This window comes from Oncorhynchus mykiss, chromosome 13 (assembly GCF_013265735.2).
Source record: "Oncorhynchus mykiss isolate Arlee chromosome 13, USDA_OmykA_1.1, whole genome shotgun sequence".
Taxonomy (NCBI): Eukaryota; Metazoa; Chordata; class Actinopteri; order Salmoniformes; family Salmonidae; genus Oncorhynchus; species Oncorhynchus mykiss.
In genome coordinates, this window is record NC_048577.1 from 1,597,679 (window position 1) to 1,619,542 (window position 21,864).

The following is a 21,864-nucleotide window of genomic DNA, read 5'->3' on the forward strand; positions in this document are numbered from 1 at the left end:
TCAGAACCCAAATAAGCTTTTTTTACTCCAATGTTTAGAAACAATGTAAATCAACACTATAGCCTCAACATGGTTAAAACTATAATGTTGATATCATGGATGGTCAGTCCTTGCATCCATAGATCTGTCTATGAATTTGAGAGTAGTTACATTTCTCCAGTCTCATCCATCATCTTATTACCAAAACAGTGGTGGAATTACAGATTTGTTATTATTTCAACTGCAGATTGATTGATTGATGTGGTTTTTTAAAGGGGCAACCTAGGATTTAAACAGTAACAAAATGCCTGCCCTGAGTCTTGGTTTGGTAAACAGCTGAGGGATAGGGTCTGGAGAAATGTAACCACTCTCAAATTCACAGAGAAAGTTATTATAGAAACCTTAACCCAAAACCTAGCGACCTCGCCAAAAAGTTCAGACATCTTGGCATAACGATTATAAGGCTTGACAGTCACTATGTATACAAGGACTGGACATCCAGAAGGTCAAAATTATAGTTTTAACCAGATTTTGAGGCTATACAGTGTTTGTTTATGAACAATGGTGTTTAACGAGCTTATGTTTTGGTTTCAGATGGGGGAAATACAGTTGAGTCATTTGAGGTGTTTATAAGTTCTATTCTTCAGGAATCAATGGCTATTATGATGTCATAATGATATAATGTTTGACCCCATTTAGTCGACTGGTCCATTGTTTGATCGATCGGCTGTTGGTCGACCAATATCTTTTTGTTGAGCAGTCGCAAATATAGATATTTTTTTTATGGCACAATAGACACTTGTCTGATTCGCTCCTGTCTCAGTGGACTAATCCAAATGTCTGAATCGCTCCTGTCTCAGTGGACTAATCCAAATGTCTGAATCGCTCCTGTCTCAGTGGACTAATCCAAATGTCTGAATCGCTCCTGTCTCAGTGGACTAATCCACTTGTCTGAATCGCTCCTGTCTCAGTGGACTAATCCAAATGTCTGAATCGCTCCTGTCTCAGTGGACTAATCCAAATGTCTGATTCACTCCTGTCTCAGTGGACTAATCCAAATGTCTGAATCGCTCCTGTCTCAGTGGACTAATCCAAATGTCTGAATCGCTCCTGTCTCAGTGGACTAATCCACTTGTCTGATTCGCTCCTGTCTCAGTGGACTAATCCACTTGTCTGATTCGCTCCTGTCTCAGTGGACTAATCCATTGTGAAGGCTGTGGGGGTGGCACATTACAAGAAGTGGTGTGTATACTACATGTCAGGTGTAGACGACACGATTTCTGTCCCTGATTTAGCTGTCAGACAAGTTTTTGTGATCGGGACAAAGTCCCCATGTCATTGCCTGTTCGGGGTGTGCGGCCATCACCAACACTCATTTAATGCCGGCTGGTCAGAGAGACAATCATGTCTTTGAACAGTCCCAGATGTCCCAATCATTTCAAAACATGTTTGATTTTTTTCGGCCCTAATCTACAATGCTTTTGTAGTGAGTGGTGAGATGTGGAACGACACGTTTTGAGAATGGTGATCAGAAAGAGCCAATGAGAGCTCGCAAGAGAAGAAGCCATGGAGATGATAACATTGTATAGACTACTACTAGTACTATTACTACTACTAATACTACTACTACTGATACTACTACTACAACTAGTACTAATACTACTACTACTAATACACTACTACTACTACTAATACTACTACTAATGCTTATACTACTAATACTACTAATACTACTACTAATGCTTATACTACTACTACTAATACTACTACTCCAGTAGGAGAGATGACTACTACTAGTACTATTACTACTACTGATACTACTACTACAACTAGTACTAATACTACTACTACTAATACACTACTACTACTACTAATACTTATACTACTAATACTACTAATACTACTACTCCAGTAGGAGAGATGACTACTACTAGTACTATTACTACTAGTTCTACTAATACTACTACTAATACTAATACTACTACTACAAGTACTACTTGTACTACTACTAATACTACTACTCCAGTGGGAGAGATGACTACTACTAGTACTACTAATACTACTGATACTACAACTAGTACTAATACTACTACTACTAATACTACTACTACTACTAGTACTACTACTAATACTACTACTACTACAATTACTACTACTAATACTACTACTACTACTCAGGAGGAGAGATGTACCATTCATTACCATAATTTCTCATCTACAGTGTGTGTTTGGAGACGGTAACTTCTGTTAATGCACCCCATGTAATATTATTACAGTCTTACCATGGTGAGAGTGGACACGCTGTTTACAGAGCTTATAACCTATGTTTACAGAGCTTATAACCTATGTTTACAGAGCTTATAACCTATGTTTACAGAGCTTATAACCTATGTTTACAGAGCTTATAACCTATGTTTACAAAGCTCATAACCTATGTTTACAGAGCTTATAACCTATGTTTACAGAGCTCATAACCTATGTTTACAGAGCTTATAACCTATGTTTACAGAGCTTATAACCTATGTTTACAGAGCTCATAACCTATGTTTACAGAGCTTATAACCTATGCTACACTGGTGAGAAACATGTTAGTTTATTTCATTCCATTTATTAGTTTTGTAAATTTATTTTAATTGTCTTTTGTTTGTAGTGCTCCTGTCAATCAAAAAGTATTTATTTTTTTTCTCTTCAAACAGCAAGTAAACAAAGTGTGTTTTTACATCCATTGAGAATGACAATAGTTCCTCGACGTGGCAGATTTAGGTTGTTCCCTTTTAGATAACCACTATTTTTTATTTTTCCTTTATTTTACAAGGCAAGTCAGTCAAGAACAAATTCTTATTTTTAATGACGGCCTAAGAACAGTGGGTTAACTAACGACAGATTTGTACCTTGTCAGATTACTTCCTGTCTGTGTGGATCTCACTGGCACGTGAAACCAAGAGCATATTGGATGACTGTCATATTTCATTCACCCGGTAGATGATACTCAAATGTTCACTGTACCCATCATGAGCTTGCTACCCATCACAAATTAATGTTTACAACAACGTAGGGTGCACAGGTTGAGAGAAACATTTGAGTTATTCCTTCTCGCATCTACGCGCTCTCACATGTTCGTTTCTGGACTTCAATGCACAACACATCAGCTGTATGTGACCAGGAGAAAAAACCTTTCCAAGCCAAACCACATCATAACCGCTGCACACAGCCTACATCATTGTCACCATAATAGCTAAAGTAACGTCGTAGTCAACACAGCTAATAGGACTAACGCGTTAGTAAACCTGCTACAATCATGAGGTAACTTTACAGTGTACAGTCAGTAAGCAGTTTGGCAGTTACACCGGCATGCCACGTTGGTTTTCCTTTGTGAAACCAAAAGCTTGCCTTGACTTGGAAGAGTTCCAGTGTTGTGTTAGATAGTCATAGCCAGCTAGCTAACATAGCATCCCTTTGTTATAGCCAGCTAGCTAACATAGATAGCATCCCTCTGTTATAGCCAGCTAGCTAACATAGCATCCCTTTGTTATAGCCAGCTAGCTAACATAGCACCCCTCTGTTATAGCCAGCTAGCTAACATAGCATCCCTCTGTTATAGCCAGCTAGCTAACATAGCAACCCTCTGTTATAGCCAGCTAGCTAACATAGCATCCCTCTGTTATAGCCAGCTAGCTTACATAGCATCCCTCTGTCATAGTCAGCTAGCTAACATAGCATCCCTCTGTTTGAGCAGGGTGTTTCAGTAGGCTAAACTAGCTAGCTGCATTTGCTAGCTAAGTAAGTCAAACTAAAAAAAAATGACACTATTGCTTTTCATTAATTTTGAACTATTGTCTATCTCACCACATGTTCTACACTGCAGTGCTAGCTAGCTGTAGCTTCTGTTTTCAGTACTAGATTCATCATGTTATGCACTGCAGTGCTAGCTAGCTGTAGCTTCTGTTTTCAGTACTAGATTCATCATGTTATGCACTGCAGTGCTAGCTAGCTGTAGGATATGTTTTCAGTACTAGATTCATCCATCATGTTATGCACTGCAGTGCTAGCTAGCTGTAGCTTCTGTTTTCAGTACTAGATTCATCATGTTATGCACTGCAGTGCTAGCTAGCTGTAGCTTCTGTTTTCAGTACTAGATTCATTCTCTGATCCTTTGATTGGGTGGACAACATGTCCGTTCATGCTGTAAGAGCTCTGATAGGTTGGAGGACAACCTCCGGAAGTTGTCATAATTACTGTGTAAGTCTATGGAAGGGGGTGAGAACCATGAGCCTCCAGGTTTTGTATTGAAGCCAATGTACCCAGAGGAGGACGGAAGCTAGCAGTTCTCTGGCTACACCATGGTGCTACCCAGTGGTGTAAAGTATTTAAGTAAAAATACTTTAAAGTACTACTTAAGTCATTTTTGGGGTATCTGTACTTTACTATTTATATTTTTAACTACTTTTACTTCACTACATTACCCTCAGAAAATGTTTTTTACTATTTACTCCATACATTTTCCTTTACACCCAAATTTTGAATGCTTAGCAGGACAGGAAACTAGTCAAATTCACGCACTTAACAACCGAACATACCCGGTCGTCTCTACTGCCTCTGATCTGGCGGACTCACTAAACACTAATGCTTTGTTTGTAAATTAGGTTGGAGTGTGCCCCTGGCTTTCCGTAAATACATTTGAAAAACAAGAAAATGTTGCCATCTGGTTTGCTTAATATAAAAATTAGAAAATATTTATTCTTACTTTTGATACTTAAGTATATTTTAAACCAAATACTTTTAGACTTTTACTCAAGTCGAATTTTACTGGGTGACTAGAGTCATTTTCTATTAAAGTATCTTTACTTTTACTCAAGTATGTCAATTTTGGGTACTTTTTTCCAACACTGGTGCAACCCAACAGAGTGCTGTTGTGGCTACTGTAGACCTTCATTGAAACACAGTCTTTTAATAAATGATTTGGTGACGTGAACGTATTTATCTACAAAGTTATGATCGGGGAAGAAGAAGAAAACACGCCAAAGGGAACAGTTGGTTAGGATCCCATAAGATGGCCGCTTTCCAATGCATTTCCAATGCACAACACTCTCAAACAACTTCTTAAGGCTAGCCGTCCCGCTAGTGGGACACCAGTTGACAACATCCGGTGAAATTGGAGGGCGCGCAATTCAAATAAATAATTGTAATATTAAACATTCATGAACATACATGAAGTATCTTATATCATTTAAAAGCCACAATTCTTGTTAATCTAACTGCGTTGTCCAATTTACAATAGGCTTTACAGCGTAAAGCATACCATGCGATTGTCTGAGGACGGCGCCCCTCGCAAAATCACAAATAGCGATTTTAAATAAATCACTTACTTTTGAAAATCCTCCTCTGTTTGCAATCCAAAGGGTCCCAGCTACAACATGAATGGTCATTTTGTTAGATAAAATCCTTCTTTATATCCCAAAAAGTCTGTTTAGTTGGCACCATCGATTTCAGTAATCCACTCGTTCAACATGCAAACAAAGGAATCCAAAAAGCTACCGCTAAACTTTGTTATTTATATTATGATAATATAATATTTCGCAACTACATTTCTATTTAATCCTCAGGTACCCTAAAATGGAAAGCGGAAAGCAGTAAAGCAGTATGTTCAATTGAAAAGTAAAACGCGTCCTCTTCATCGCGCGACGACAGACTGATATTGTACTCGGACTCTTTGTACAAAAACTCAAATTCTTACTCGTTTTTGAAGAAACAAGCCTGAAACAATGACCAAAGACCGTTGACATCTAGTGGAAGCCATAGGAATTGCAATCTGCGAGCCGGAATTACATAGGACCCATACCTTTCTATTATAAGAGCCTGGGACCTCACAACAACAAAAAATCTGGTTTGTTTTTCTTTGGATTTTTTTGCCTGCCATATCAATTGTGTTATAGTCTCAGACATCAGACAAACGGCAAAGTGTTTTCTATTCAATGCTACCAATTATATGCAAACCCTGACTTCTGGGCCAATTGTAATCCTTTAGTACTTGATTTTAATAAAGTATTTTATTGTTGACATCTTAGTTTTTTTAGGCCTCACTGCTTTATCACATGGCCACATTCTCATGTTCCAATGTGAACTCTTTGAGAGATGGGCGGGTCTAAGGCTCTAGAGGGAGTGAAAGATGATAAATGGGCGTGAACAAAGAGCAGCACTGAAGGGGCGGCAGGGTAGCCTAGTGGTTAGAGCATTGGACTAGTAACCGGAAGGTTGCAAGTTGAAACCCCTGAGCTGACAAGGTACAAATCTGTCGTTCTGCCCCTGAACATGCAGTTATGGCCACATTCTCATGTTCCAATGTGAATTCTTCGAGAGATGGGCGGGTCTAAGGCTCTAGAGGGAGTGAAAGATGTCCTATGCCGTCATTGAAAATAATAATTTGTTCTTAACTGACTTGCCTAGTTAAATAAAGGTAAAATAAATAAATAAATAAAAAATATACAGCAATAGACAATGTAATACTGTTCATGGTTTGCCTAATGGGGGAACCTGGTGAGATAAATACTGTTAATGGTTTGCCTAATGTGGGAACCTGGTGATATAAATACTGTTAATGGTTTGCCTAATGGGGGGAACCTGGTGAGATAAATACTGTTAATGGTTTGCCAAATGGGGGATCCTGGTGAGATAAATACTGTTAATGGTTTGCCAAATGGGGGGAACCTGGTGATATAAATACTGTTAATGGTTTGCCTAATGGGGGGAACCTGGTGAGATAAATACTGTTAATGGTTTGCCTAATGGGGGAACCTGGTGAGATAAATACTGTTAATGGTTTGCCAAATGGGGGGAACCTGGTGATATAAATACTGTTAATGGTTTGCCTAATGGGGGGAACCTGGTGAGATAAATACTGTTAATGGTTTGCCTAATGGGGGATCCTGGTGAGATAAATACTGTTAATGGTTTGCCTAATGGGGGAACCTGGTGAGATAAATACTGTTAATGGTTTGCCTAATGGGGGAACCTGGTGAGATAAATACTGTTCATGGTTTGCCTAATGGGGGAACCTGGTGAGATAAATACTGTTAATGGTTTGCCTAATGGGGGATCCTGGTGAGATAAATACTGTTCATGGTTTGCCTAATGGGGGAACCTGGTGAGATAAATACTGTTAATGGTTTGCCTAATGGGGGATCCTGGTGAGATAAATACTGTTCATGGTTTGTCTAATGGGGGGAACCTGGTGAGATAAATACTGTTCATGGTTTGTCTAATGGGGGGAACCTGGTGAGATAAATACTGTTCATGGTTTGTCTAATGGGGGGAACCTGGTGAGATAAATACTGTTAATGGTTTGCCTAATGGGGGATCCTGGTGAGATAACTACTGTTAATGGTTTGCCTAATGGGGGAACCTGGTGAGATAAATACTGTTAAAGGTTTGCCTAATGGGGGATCCTGGTGATATAATGTTCAGAGAATCCATTTAGGCAATTTGGTGAAAGTATTCATTTTCTAAATAATATGTTTCCCACGGATTAATGTTTTGTGAACAAAGAGCAGCACTGTAGCTGTACAACAGAAAAAAAGATATCTGACACACTGCTTCGGGTTTCAGCAACTGTAATAATGTATTTATAGCCTAGAATCATCCTGTGGAAACAATAATACAAAATAAGTCTATTGTTGCTCACTTGACTGTCTTTTTAAGATAATTGCCAAATAAGTTTGTAAAAGCATTTAAACATTCATTAAGGATGTAAATTGTTGTACAACATCATGGGGATCACCTTTTAGCTCAAATAAACAGTGGATTTCTGCTCTTGTGGGCCTTTAAACCATCTGTCTGACTTTGTTGTTCACACAGGAGAAGGATGTGACTATTGTGGATCCTCTGGGGAGCCTCAACAACATGATGAAGCTGATGTGGCAGAGAGAAAATCACAATTACACCAGAGAATACACACAGGAGAGAAATCTTTTAGCTGTGATGAATGTGGGAAGAGTTTTACTAAGCCAAGCAACCTGATATCACACCAGAGAACACACACAGGAGAGAAGCCTTACCACTGCTCTGACTGCGGAAAGAGGTTCTCAAGAGCAGAGAACCTAAAAGTACACCAGAGAAGCCATACAGGAGAGAAACCTTATAGCTGCTCTGACTGTGGGAAGAGGTTTCTTTTGTCAGGACATTTAAAAGCGCACCAGAGAATACATACAGGAGAGAAACCTTATAGCTGTGATCAATGTGGGAAGAGTTTTACTCAGTCGTGCAACCTGATATCACACCAGAGAATACACACTGGAGAGAAATATCACCGCTGCTCCGACTGTGGGAAGAGATGCACCACTTTATCAGACCTCAAAAGACATCAGAGAATCCACACAGGAGAGAAACCTTATAGCTGTGATCAATGTGGGAAGAGGTTTACTCAGTCAAAGAACCTGATATCACACCAGAGAACGCACACAGGAGAGAAGCCTTACCACTGCTCTGACTGCGGGAAGAGTTTCCACAGATCAGATTCACTAAGAAGACACCAGCGAACACACACATGTGAGAACTCTCTTAGCAAGAAATCTCATAGCTGTGAACAATGTGACAAGAGATACTCTGATAAAAGATCTCTGATTAAACATCAGAAAATACATGAAGGAGTTGTTCCATGATATCAATGAAATGTCACAATGTAGATTGTTTTAACATTGTAGTAGGAGTATTTTAATGATGTCACAATGTAGAATGTCTTAACATTGTAGTAGGAGTATTTTAATGATGTCACAATGTAGAATGTCTTAACATTGTAGTAGGAGTATTTTAATGATGTCACAATGTAGAATGTCTTAACATTGTAGTCGAAAAATCCAGGTTCTGAATTGAAAGAGTTAAACATACAAAGTGTTGTGTTACATTTACCTCGTTGGTGGCCCACTTGAATCAAAATGCAACACTTCAAAATGTAGCGAGCTGTTGTCTACAAATTGTCCTCTAACCACAAATGTGCACATTATTCCCAGATTCTGTGTGGTTTTTGAGCTGTTAGTTTTAACAGGACGCGCAACCACACCCCGCCCACCCCCCCTCGCAAAATGTATTTCCAAGTGATATCGATATGAGTGACGACAAATAAGTGTTGCATTTCTCTTAGTTTTGGGGCATCCGACATTTAAATTTATCACTCCAAAAATGTAGATGACTGTCTTCTGCTAATTGTCGTTATTCCACTACTGAAGAAGCATGTCTCAAATCACCTCATATTTCAAACATTCAGCCTGACAAAATATACATGTTTTATTATTCTATGCCTCACCATTAAGTGAAGTATTGCCAATACATATTAACAAAGGGGTGTACATTTGGTTTTGATATTGAATATTTCATAACATTTTCAATTCAAGTAACGTTTGCAACCAACTTACAGTTTGTATAAATGTTTATAAAACAATGTAGTAAAACTAGCTTATATTTCTGGTTGGATATTACATCCTATTCTTACTATTTTAATTTATTTTCCTTAGAGTGATCATTAGTCTTTCAGTTTTTTATTGTTATTCTTTAGTTTGTTATCCTTATGATTGTTGTGTACTAAATATTTCAGTTTTTATTTTTAATTAATAATATATATATATAAAATTCCTGTGAATACTTTGTGTTGCATCCGTGTCTGAAATGTGCTGTATAAATAAAGCTTGATTTGATTTGAACATATTGCAAAACAAATGAACCCAATGACCGACCAATCAAAACAAATGAACCCAATGACTGACCAATCAAAACAAATGAACCCAATGACTGACCAATCAACAGACTCTTGCTAAACCAATGAACAAATATGTGCAAAAGCAACACACATCTTGGTCGATCTTAGTATGATAAACTATAAATTCAGTATCGGGCTGCAGGTAGCCTAGTGGTTACAGCGTTGGGCCAGTAACCGAAAGGTTTCTGGATCAAATCCCTGAGCTGACAAGTTCAAAATCTGTCGTTCTGAACAAGGCAGTTAACCCACTGTTCCCCACCTTCATTGTAAATAAGAATTTGTTTTTAACTGACTTTCCCAGTTAAATAAAGGGTCAATTGAAAAAAATGAAATGTAAAAAATAAAAAAAGTCTATATTCAGTATATTTTCCACCTTGTCTAAACAGTGCATACTATGTACATTTTATCACTTTTCAAATCAAATGTATTTATATAGCCCTTCTTACTGCAGCTGATATCTCAAAGTGCTGAACAGAAACCCAGCCTAAAACCCCAAACAGCAAGCAATGCAGGTGTAGAAGCACGGTGGCTAGGAAAAACTCCCTAGAATTCCAAAACCTAGGAAGAAACCTAGAGAGGAACTAGGCTATGGAGGGGTGGCCAGTCCTCTTCTGGCTGTGCCAGGTGGAGATTATAACAGAACATGGCCAAGATGTTAAAATGTTCATAAATGACCAGCATGGTCAAATTATATTAATCACAGTAGTTGTCGAGGGTGCAACAAGTCAGCACCTCAGGAGTAAATGTCAGTTGGCTTTTCTGTAGCCGATCATTAAGAGTATCTCTACCGCTCCTGCTGTCTCTAGAGAGTTGAAAACAGCAGGTCTGGGACCTGTAGCACCACATTCAGAGTATCTCTACTGCTCCTGCTGTCTCTAGAGAGTTGAAAACAGCAGGTCTGGGACCTGTAGCACCACATTCAGAGTATCTCTACCGCTCCTGCTGTCTCTAGAGAGTTGAAAACAGCAGGTCTGGGACCCGTAGATGTATGATTGGATGTATAATATTTAGTCAAAGGGTGGATATGCTGAAGGATTTTGATCAATAATGACTAAATAATGTATACATTTGGCGTAGAGTTGAAACTAACAGAGTTATATGCTGTCTGTTGGAGAATATGTTGGTACATAGGCCAAGAGGAAGGGTCAACAGACAACTCGTGACCACAGTGAAACTAACAACAGGAAAGATGTCTGGTCCACAACCAGGGAGGGGAGAAACCATTGGGCTTGCAGTAGATTGTGTAACATATGGTAACATAAGATAAGCAATATGTACAGTGGGGCAAAAAAAGGATTTAGTCAGCTACCAATTGTGCAAGTTCTCCTACTTAAAAAGATGAGAGAGGCCTGTAATTTTTATCATAGGTACACTTCAACTATGACAGACAAAATGAGAAAAAAAATCCAGAAAATCACATTGTAGGATTTTTAATGAATTTATTTGCAAATTATGGTGGAAAATGAGTATTTGCTCAATAACAAAAGTTTATCTCAATACTTTGTTATATACCCTTTGTTGGCAATGACAGAGGTCAAACATTTTCTGTAAGTCTTCACAAGGTTTTCATACACTGTTGCTGGTATTTTGGCCCATTCCTCCATGCAGATCTCCTCTAGAGCAGTGATGTTTTGGGGATGTTGCTGGGCAACACGGACTTTCTACTCCCTCCAAAGATGTTCTATGGGGTTGAGATCTGGAGACTGGCTAGGCCACTCCAGGACCTTGAAAAAAAAATCTAAAAAAATACTAAAAAATCTTTAAAAAATCCTCTCTCGACTGGGATCGATTAATTTCACTATTTTCAGCTTCAGCCCACCACCTAATAACACAACCTCTACAGATAGAACAATGAGCCAGACCTGAGGAATAAATGTGAAACATCCGGTTGGCTTTTTCACTCACTACCAAATATGGTGATGAGAGGAAGCCTAGTGGCCGGCAGTGGGAGAAGACGGATGGATTTTGACCGACATTCTGCTGATTTTCTCATCAATTAAACATTTGATCTCAATAAAGTTTTCTGTTTCCCTAACTAGAATCTGTAACAAACATAGTGGAATACATTTTGTAGACTTTACCCTTTGCCAAAGTTTTTTAATGGCGTTGTTTTGAAGGAGTGCGAGGACGTATTGAGTTATTTCACACCGGTTAACTTCACAGCGTTCCCTAATGGTAATATGCAAACAAATACTCAAACGCGCCAATAGGATCTTTCTTTCTTGTGCTTGGCTCTGCCCACCTCTCTTGTTCTGCCCACGATGATTAATTTGCTCCCATTAGAAACGACAGGTTCTGGTCCATCTTGGGTTAGTTATAAAGTTTAATCTTTGTCCACACAGTCCGTGAAGAGCACGATGTGTTGCTGACTGACGAGATAGTATAAGACCTGCATAGCACAGAGTATATCAATTCGACATTGCAACATCGTACATTGTGGGTAGTTTAGAAGATATCCGGAAATAAGTTAATAAATATGTAATAACGCAAAAACTTAACTGTTTGTACTTAATAGTAAGTAGGTAACCAGATCGTGACTACAACTAAGTTACTATTTCTCCCACTCCAGTCAGCAGATGACGGTCTGCGACTTTAAGGCGATGCTGTTAGTGTGACGTATAATGTAGTGGACGGAACGCTTCTTTCTGCAGCAGAAACAGTTAGTCAGACACCTCGGTAGCTTGATAGACAAAATAGACGAACCAATAAAACTCTTTAGACGCTTTCGTGTATATTAGCCGCTGTGTTTTAAACCCACTTCTGTCGTCTATCCGATTTAATTTCATATTTAAGGTGTTGTTGTTATTAGCCTAGCTAGCGGGCTGGTTAAGTTAGCATTAGCCTAGCTAACATCCCCGACCATGAGTTCACTAAACTACTCTCTTCCTGCTGAAGAAGAGGCGGTCTGCTGGACGGAGAAAGATGCTCTCGTCAAAGAGGAGGAGGAAGAGGAGGCTGTTACCGTGAAAGAAGAAGAGAAAGGCGTTTCAGTGAAAGAAGAGGAAGACGCGTTCAGAGTGAAAGAGGAGGAGGATGTTACAGTAAAAGAAGAGGAGGAAGAGAAATAGGAGGATGTAGGGGAGGAGGGGGAGATTACTGTCACATCGAAAAAGGAGGAGGAACCTGGATATCTGGGCCCGGTTTCCCAAATGCAACTTAAGGCATCCAATGGTTCTAACGGTGAACTCAACCGTAAGATGGTTTTGAGAAACCGTTCCCTGATTAACACTAGTAAGTACTGTCTTAACAACAGAGGCACAAACTCTGCAGTTGAACTGATGTTTGGTGTTAAAGGGGAAATCTGTAATTACAACATCCATATTTGGACTTTTAAATTATTTATTTATAGCCATTGATTCTTGAAGAATATAACACATGCCTCATGAGCTGAGTTCAACTGTTGTACCCCATCAGAACCCCAAATAAGCTTTTTTTACTCCAATGTTTAGAAACAATGTAAACCAACACTGTTTCGCCTCAACATGGTTAAAACTATAATGTTGATATCATGGATGGTCAGTCCTTGCATCCATAGGTCTGTCTATGAATTTGAGAGTAGTTACATTTCTCCAGCCCCATCCATCATCTTATTACCAAAATAGTGGTGTAATTACAGCTTTGTTATTGGTTGAACTGCAGATTGGTTGATTGAATGATGTGGCTTTTTAAAGGGAACCTAGTATTTAAACAGCAACAGAATATTTAAGCAATAAGGCACGAGGGGGTGTGGTATATGGCCAATATACCACGGCTAAGGGCTGTGTCCACGGTGCATCGTGCTTAAGAACAGCCCTTAGCCGTGGTATATTGGCCATATACCACACCACCTCGTGCCTTATTGCTTAAATATAACACATGCCTATAACATCAGCTTAGTTAAACTGTCAGAATCCAAAATAAGCTTTTTTTACTCCAATGTTTAGAAACAATGTAAACCAACACTGTATATCCTCAACATGGTTAAAACTATAATGTTGATATCATGGATGGTCAGTCCTTGCATCCATAGGTCTGTCTATGAATTTGAGAGTAGTTACATTTCTCCAGCCACATCCATCATCATCTTATTACCTAAACAGTGGTGGAATGTGTAATTACATCATCACATCATTGTTACATCATAAACGTTTATGAAGTGGCAGAGTGACGCTTTATTGTTTGAGCTGCAGATTGGTTGATTTGATTATGGCTTTTTTAATGGGGCAATCTAGGATTTAAACAGCAACAAAATGGCTGCCCAGGGACTTGGTTTGGTAAACGGATGGGGGTTGGAGAAATGGACCCCTCTCTCAAATTCATAGAGAAAGTTATTGTAGCAACCTCGTCAAGAAGTTCAGACATCTTGGCGTAACAGTTATAAGGTGTTGACAGTCGCTGGACCCAGGTTTGAGTTCAGCTCAGAGCCTCACCCTGAATTCACTACACTATGAATACAAGGAATGGCCGTCCCATGAGGTCAAAATGATAGTTTTAATCAGATTTTGAGTCTATACAGTGTTAGTTTACAAACAATGGCGTTTAACTTGCTCATGTTTTGGTTTCTGGGTGGGAAATACAGTTGAAACATTTGAGGCATTTATAAGTTCTATTCTTCAAGAATCAATGGCTATTATGATGTCATAATGATGTATGATGCTGTAAGGGCTGATTCCATTCAGTCGACTGGTCGATTGTTTGGTCGACAGGCTGTTAGTCGAACAGTCCCAAATATACAGTCAGTGTTTACTCTGCGTTCATTTGTCTCTGCGCCACGTCAGAATCATTGCCGCCACACCAAAATAAACATCCGATTTATAACAGACATAGTTTACAATTAAGTTCTGTAAATTCACGTTCGCTTTTTCTTGGTAAATAGATAATCTTTGTTGGGTTCAACACAGTTCTGAAGGTTATTTAGCTCTGTGAGCTGCGGCCTCAAGAGTCAAGAAACTCACCAGTGACCAGTTCGTAGTACAGAAGTGTAACGGATGTGAAACGGCTAGCTTAGTTAGCGTGGGCGCTAAATAGCGTTTCAATCAGTGACGTCACTTGCTCTGAGACCTTGAAGTAGTAGTTCCCCTTGCTCTGCAAGGGCCGCGGCTTTTGTGGAGCGATGGGTAACGACGCTTCGTAGGCGTCAGTTGTTGATGTGTGCAGAAGGTCCCTAGTTCGCGCCCGGGTATGGGCGAGGGGACGGTTTAAATTTGTACTGTTACAGAAGCTCTGCGGCGCGAAACACAATTCACTTGAATCAACCTCAGAGCTCCAATAAAGGTACGTTAGCTTGTTGTGTTTGACTAACGTTAGCTAGCCAACTAGTTAACTACATCAGCTAGCTATAACCTACAAACACAATTCACTTGAATCAACCTCAGAGCTCCAATAAAGGTACGTTAGCTTGTTGTGTTTGACTAACGTTAGCTAGCCAACTAGTTAACTACATAAGCTAGCTATAACCTACAAACATAATTCAGATCTATGAAAATTGTAACTTTTAACTAGCCACCAGTATGTCGATGATAGACACAGGGTTAACTAACGTTACTAGTCTAGCAAGTTAGCTAGCTAGTTGGTTTGGATCTGTATCAAGTGCTAGCAAGATAGCTATATTTATCAGTCTTCCATTTATTTATTTTCTATTTATTTTGTCAGATGAGTTTATTGTATTTTTCCAGCCACTGCAGCAAAAGAGAAATGGGGGAGAAATGGGGGAGCTTGGATAAGAGTGTCAGGTAACCTTAACTTAGCTAGCTAACCTCAAATCAGCCTGAATTAAATTAAACTTTCTTTAGTTAACTTTTTTAAAAGCTTAAGCTATCGTTTTTATAACAAGTGTATGGCTTACTTTACTAGACAGAGAAGAGGCAGAATCCCGGGAGTGAGGTAGGGATGCACGAAGGACAGAGAGGAGAGTGGAAGAGAGGAACAGAGGAGAGTGGAAGAGAGGAACAGAGGAGAGAGGAACAGAGAAGAGAGGAGAGTGGAACAGAGGAGAGAGTGGAACAGAGTAGAGTGGAAGAGAGGAGAGTGGAAGAGAGGAGAGTGGAAGAGAGGAGAGTGGAAGAGAGGAGAGTGGAACAGAGGATAGAGGAAGAGAGGAGAGTGGAACAGAGGAGAGTGGAACAGAGGATAGAGGAAGAGAGGAGAGTGGAACAGAGGAGTAGGTAAAAGGAGAGGAGGAAGGCCAAGGAAGCACCACCGCCAACCCAAAGTGGCTTAACATTGATACGACTGAAGCCTTGGCTTTATAATACGCCACATGGTGAGTCACCTCTCCTTTAATTAGGCAAAGGGTTAAACATGTTGGTGCATATTTAGTCTGAACTAGTCAACAGTGTTGTCAGAGGTGGAGAGGTGGAGGCCAGGTGGAGGAGGAGGAGAGGGAGAGGCCAGGTGGAGGAGAGGGAGAGGCCAGGTGGAGGAGAGGGAGAGGCCAGGTGGAGAGAGAGAGGCCAGGTGGAGGAGGAGGAGAGGGAGAGGCCAGGTGGAGAGAGAGAGGCCGGGAGGAGAGGGAGAGGCCAGGTGGAGGAGGAGGAGAGGGAGAGGCCAGGTGGAGGAGGAGGAGAGGCCAGGTGGAGAGAGAGAGGGAGGAGGAGAGGGAGAGGCCAGGTGGAGGAGGAGGAGAGACCAGGTGGAGGAGGAGGAGAGGGAGGGAGAGGCCAGGTGGAGAGGGAGGGAGAGGCCAGGTGGAGGAGGAGAGAGAGAGAGGCCAGGTGGAGAGGGAGAGAGAGGCCAGGTGGAGAGGGAGGGAGAGGCCAGGTGGAGGAGGAGGAGAGGGAAAGGAGAGGCCAGGTGGAGGAGGAGGAGAGGGAAAGGCCAGGAGGAGGAGAGGGAGAGGCCAGGTGGAGAGAGAGAGGCCAGGTGGAGGAGGAGGAGAGGGAGAGGCCAGGTGGAGAGAGAGAGGAGAGGGAGAGGCCAGGTGGAGGAGGAGGAGAGGGAGAGGCCAGGTGGAGGAGGAGAGGCCAGGTGGAGGAGAAGGAGAGGGAGAGGCCAGGTGGAGAGGGAGAGGCCAGGTGGAGAGAGAGGCCAGGTGGAGAGGGAGGAGGAGAGGGAGAGGCCAGGTGGAGGAGGAGGAGGAGAGGCCAGGTGGAGGAGGAGGAGAGGGAGGGAGAGGCCAGGTGGAGAGGGAGAGGCCAGGTGGAGGAGGAGAGAGAGAGGCCGGGAGGAGAGGGAGAGGCCAGGTGGAGGAGGAGGAGGAGAGGGAGAGGCCAGGTGGAGAGGGAGAGGCCAGGTGGAGAGGGAGAGGCCAGGTGGAGGAGGATGAGAGGGAGGAGGAGGAGAGGGAGGGAGAGGCCAGGTGGAGAGGGAGGGAGAGGCCAGGTGGAGGAGGAGAGAGAGAGGCCAGGTGGAGAGGGAGGGAGAGGCCAGGTGGAGGAGGAGGAGAGGGAGAGGCCAGGTGGAGAGGGAGGAGGAGGTAAAAACATTTTGTTTTTAAATGCTGTGAAGGAAACCAATGTGTTGGATAAACTAAAACAAACTAGTTATTAATCACTTATTTTCTTTTCAGTAGCATGAATCTTTGAATTGAAATGAAGCATTTTATAGATGCCCCCACCAACTAGCTAACTTTCCCCCAGAGGAAACAAAACAAAGGTTGTAAAAGTATGCTAGACATTTATAGGATAAATCATATCTAGTTTGATGTTTCTGTGATAATTAATTAGTTATTGACTTTTTACCATTTTAAATGGCTGTATTTCCTTTGACTTTTTTCTTTTTCCACTTTCACAGCCTTATTCTAAAAATGCATTCAATGTTTTTTAAAAACATCCCCACAGCATGATACTGCCACCACCATGCTTCACTGCAGGGATGGTGCCAAGTTTCCTCCAGATGTGACGCTTGGCGTTCAAGCCCATGAGTTCAATCTTGGTTTCATTAGTCCATAGAATCTTGTTTCTCATGGTCTGAGAGTCTTTGGGTGCCCAAGGGTCTTCTCCCCTGATTGGTCAGTTTGGCCGGGCGGCGAGCTCTAGGAAGAATCTTGGTGGTTCCAAACTTCTTCCAATTTAAGATTGATGGCCACTATGTTCTTGGGGAACTTCAAAGCTGCAGAAATTTGTATCGGAGGGGCCTGTATCGGAGGGGCCTGTATCGGAGGGGCCTGTATCGGAGGGGCCTGTATCGGAGGGGCCGGTATCGGAGGGGCCTGTATCGGAGGGACCTGTATCGGAGGGGCCTGTATTGGTGACACGGTCTGCTTAGAGTTTCTAGCCTACAATCATCCACTTTACTACTAATAGGAAATAAATAAGACAGAATATGACTATCGTTGCTCACTTGACTGTCTAAGACAATTGTCAAATACGTTTATCAAAGCATTCAAACATTAAGGACAAATTATTGCACATCATCATGGGCTTTTAGCTGAAATGAACAGTGGATTTCTGCTTTTGTCTCCTTTAACCATCTGTCTGACTTTGTTGTTCACACAGGAGAGAGACTTGACTATCGTGGATCCTCTGGGGAGCCTCAACAACAACATGATGCACAGCAGAGTCTCTCCACATCAGAACATCTCAAGAAACACCAGCAGACACCCACAGGGGATAAATCTAACCACTGCTCTGTCTGTGGGAAGAGTTACTCAAGATCAGATTCACTGAAAGCACACCAGAGAATTCACACTGGAGACAAATCTTATACCTGTGATCAATGTGGGAAGAGTTTTGCTACATCGAGCAAGCTGACTATACACCAGAGAAAACACACGGGAGAGAAATCTTTTCACTGCTCAGACTGTGGGAAGAGTTACTCAAGATCAGATTCATTAAAAGCACACCAGAGAATTCACACTGGAGAGAAACCTTATAGCTGTGATCATTGTGGGAAGAGTTTTACTACATTGAGCCAGCTGACTATACACCAGAGCAATCACACAGGAGAGAAACCTTACAACTGCTCTGACTGTGGAAAGAGTTTTGTTATATCAGGATATTTAAAATCACACCAGAGAATACACACAGGAGAGAAACCTTATAGCTGTGATCAATGTGACAAGAATTTTAGTCACTCAAGCAGCCTGATTGTACACCAGAGAACACACACAGGAGAGAAGCCTTATAGCTGTGATCAATGTGGGAAGAGTTTTACTGAATCTACTCAGCTGACTAAGCACCAGAGAAAACACACAGGGGAGGAAATATCACCATTGTTGTGACTGTGGAAAGAGTTTTGTTTTGTCAGGACTTTTATAATCACACCAGACAAGACACACCGGAGAGAAGTCTCATAGCCGAAAACAACATGACAAAAGATACTCTGATAAAATATCTGATTAAACATCATACATGAAGGAGTTGAATGCTTTTAACATTGTAGTGGGAGTATTTTAATGATGTCACAATGTAGAATGTTTTAACATTGAGGTAGGAGTATTTTAATGATGTCACAATGTAGAATGTTTTAACATTGAGGTAGGAGTATTCTAATGATGTCACAATGTAGAATGTTTTGACATTGTAGTAGGAGTATTCTAATGATGTCACAATGTAGAACCCTAAACGTTTGTCCCCTGTTCCATTGATTTCAGCATGATATGGATATTAGCCTCGTGAGGGGCAAAATCCAGGTTCTGAAATTAAAGAGTTCTATTTATTTGATTAACAAAAAATAAAGTGGTGTTGCACTATTTTAGTTTTTTTATCCTCTTATGTTTTGTTGTAAATATTTCAGTTTTTATTTCCATTGTTTTTATTTGTCCATGTCTGAAATGTGCTGTATAAATAAAGCTTGATTTGATTTGAACAAATGAACCCAACGACCGACCTTAACGAATCCAGTGCATTTATGTTGAAAAAATTAAAACAAACAAATGGATCAAACAGATCAATTCCACTTTTCCAGCCTGGTGGAGTGGTAAACAACACCCCTGCTCTACCACGACTCCATTTAGTTGCTTCCAGCCTATAGACAGAAACTAAAACAGGAAGCTCCCGCGCACAGGTCTGTTCGACGCTGGTCCGACCAATCTGATTCCACGCTTCAAGACTGCTTCGATCACGTGGACTGGGATATGTTCCGCATGGCGTCCAACAACATTGACGAATACGCTGATTCGGTGAGCGAGTTCATTAGAAAGTGAATCGGCGATGTCGTACCCACAACAACTATTAAAACATTCCCAAACCAGAAACCGTGGATTGATGGCAGCATTCGGGCAAAACTGAAAGCGCGAACCACTGCTTTTAATCAGGACAAGGTGACAGGAAACATGACCGAATACAAACAGTGTAGCTATTCCCTCCGTAAGGCAATCAAACAAGCTAAGCATAAGTATAGAGACAAAGTAGAGTCACAATTCAACGGCTCAGACACAAGAGGTATGTGGCAGGGTCTACAGTCAATCACGGATTACAAAAAGAAAACCAGCCCCGTCGCAGACCAGGATGTCTTGCTCCCAGACAGACTAAAAACTTCTTTGCTCGCTTTGAGGACAATACAGTGCCACTGACACGGCCCGCTACCAAAACCTGCTGACTCTCCTTCACTGCAGCCAACGTGAGTAAAACATTTAAACGTGTTAACCCTCGCAAGGCTGCAGGCCCAGACGGCATCCCCAGCCACGTCCTCAGAGCATGCGCAGACCAGCTGGCCGGTGTGTTTACGGACATATTCAATCAATCCCTATACCAGTCTGCTGTCCCCACATGCTTCAAGAGGGCCACCATTGTTCCTGTTCCCAAGAAAGATAAGGTAACTGAGCTAAATGACTACCGCCCCATAGCACTCACTTCCGTCATCATGAAGTGCTTTGAGAGACTTGTCAAGGACCATATCACCTCCACCCTACCCAGACCCACTCCAATTTGCTTACCGCCCCAATAGGTCCACAGATGACGCAATCGCAACCACACTGCACACTGCCCTAACCCATCTGGACAAGAGGAATACCTATGTGAGAATGCTGTTCATCGACTACAGCTCAGCATTTAACACCAGAGTACCCTCCAAACTCGTCATCAAGCTCGAGACCCTGGGTCTCGACCCCGCCCTGTGCAACTGGGTACTGGACTTCCTGACGGGCCGCCCCCAGGTGGTGAGGGTAGGTAACAATATCTCCACCCCACTGATCCTCAACACTGGGGCCCCATAAGGGTGCGTTCTGAGCCCTCTCCTGTACTCCCTGTTCACCAACGGCTGCGTGGCCATGAACGCCTCCAACTCAATCATCAAGTTTGCGGATGACACTACAGTGGTAGGTTTGATTACCAACAACGACGAGACGGCCTACAGCGAGGAGGTGAGGGCCCTCAGAGTGTGGTGTCAGGAAAATAACCTCACACTCAACATCAACAAAACAAAGGAGATGATCGTAGACTTCAGGAAACAGCAGAGGGAGCACCCCCACATCCACATCGAATAGACAGTAGTGGAGAGGGTAGTAAGTTTTAAGTTCCTCAATAGATGAGGAACTTGCAGTAGATGCTATAGAATACAGTATATACATATGAGATGAGTAATGTAGGGTATTTAAACATTATATAAAGTGGCATTGTTTAAAGTGACTAGTGATACATTTATTACATCCAATTTGTAATTATTAAAGTGGCTAGAGATTTTAGTCAGTATGTTGGCAGCAGCCACTCAATGCTAGTGATGGTTGTTTAACAGTCTGATGGCCTTGAGATAGAAGCTGTTTTTCAGTCTCTCGGTCCCAGCTTTGATGCACCTGTACTGACCTCGCCTTCTGGATGATAGCGGGGTGAACAGGCAGTGGCTCGGGTGGTTGTTGTCTTTGATGATCTATTTGGCCTTCCTGTGACATCGGGTGGTGTAGGTGTCCTGGAGGGCATGTAGTTTGCCCCCGGTGATGCGTTGTGCAGACCTCACTACCCTCTGGAGAGCCTTACGGTTGTGGGCGGAGCAGTTGCCGTACCTGGCGGTGATACAGCCCGACAGGATGCTCTCGATTGTGCATCTGTACAAATTTGTGAGTGTTTTTGGTGACAAGTCAAATTTCTTCAGCCTCCTGAGGTTGAAGAGGCACTATTGCGCCTTCTTCACCACGCTGTCTGTGTGGGTGGACTATTTCAGTTTGTCCGTGATATGTACGCCGAGGAACTTAAAACTTTCCACCTTCTCCACTACTGTCCCGTCGATGTGGATAAGGGGTTGCTGGATCGAATCCCGAGCTGGCAAGGTAAAAGTATGGTGTTGAA

The 21,864-nt window shown here is 41.8% G+C and overlaps 1 protein-coding gene across 1 annotated transcript in view; it reads left to right on the top strand.

Annotated features, from left to right (window-relative positions):
• The window catches only part of LOC110506155 (zinc finger protein 271-like), a 30,218-nt gene extending 10,887 nt beyond the window's left edge, over window positions 1–19,331 (top strand). Inside the window, exons 4-6 of the mRNA XM_036942544.1 lie at window positions 7,831–8,627; window positions 12,799–12,955; window positions 18,139–19,331. Of these exons, the coding sequence (XP_036798439.1) occupies window positions 7,831–8,627; window positions 12,799–12,955; window positions 18,139–18,863 (1,679 nt within the window). The 3' untranslated portion in view covers window positions 18,864–19,331. The remainder of the gene's footprint in view (window positions 1–7,830; window positions 8,628–12,798; window positions 12,956–18,138) is intronic.
• The last annotated feature ends 2,533 nt before the right edge of the window (window positions 19,332–21,864 follow it).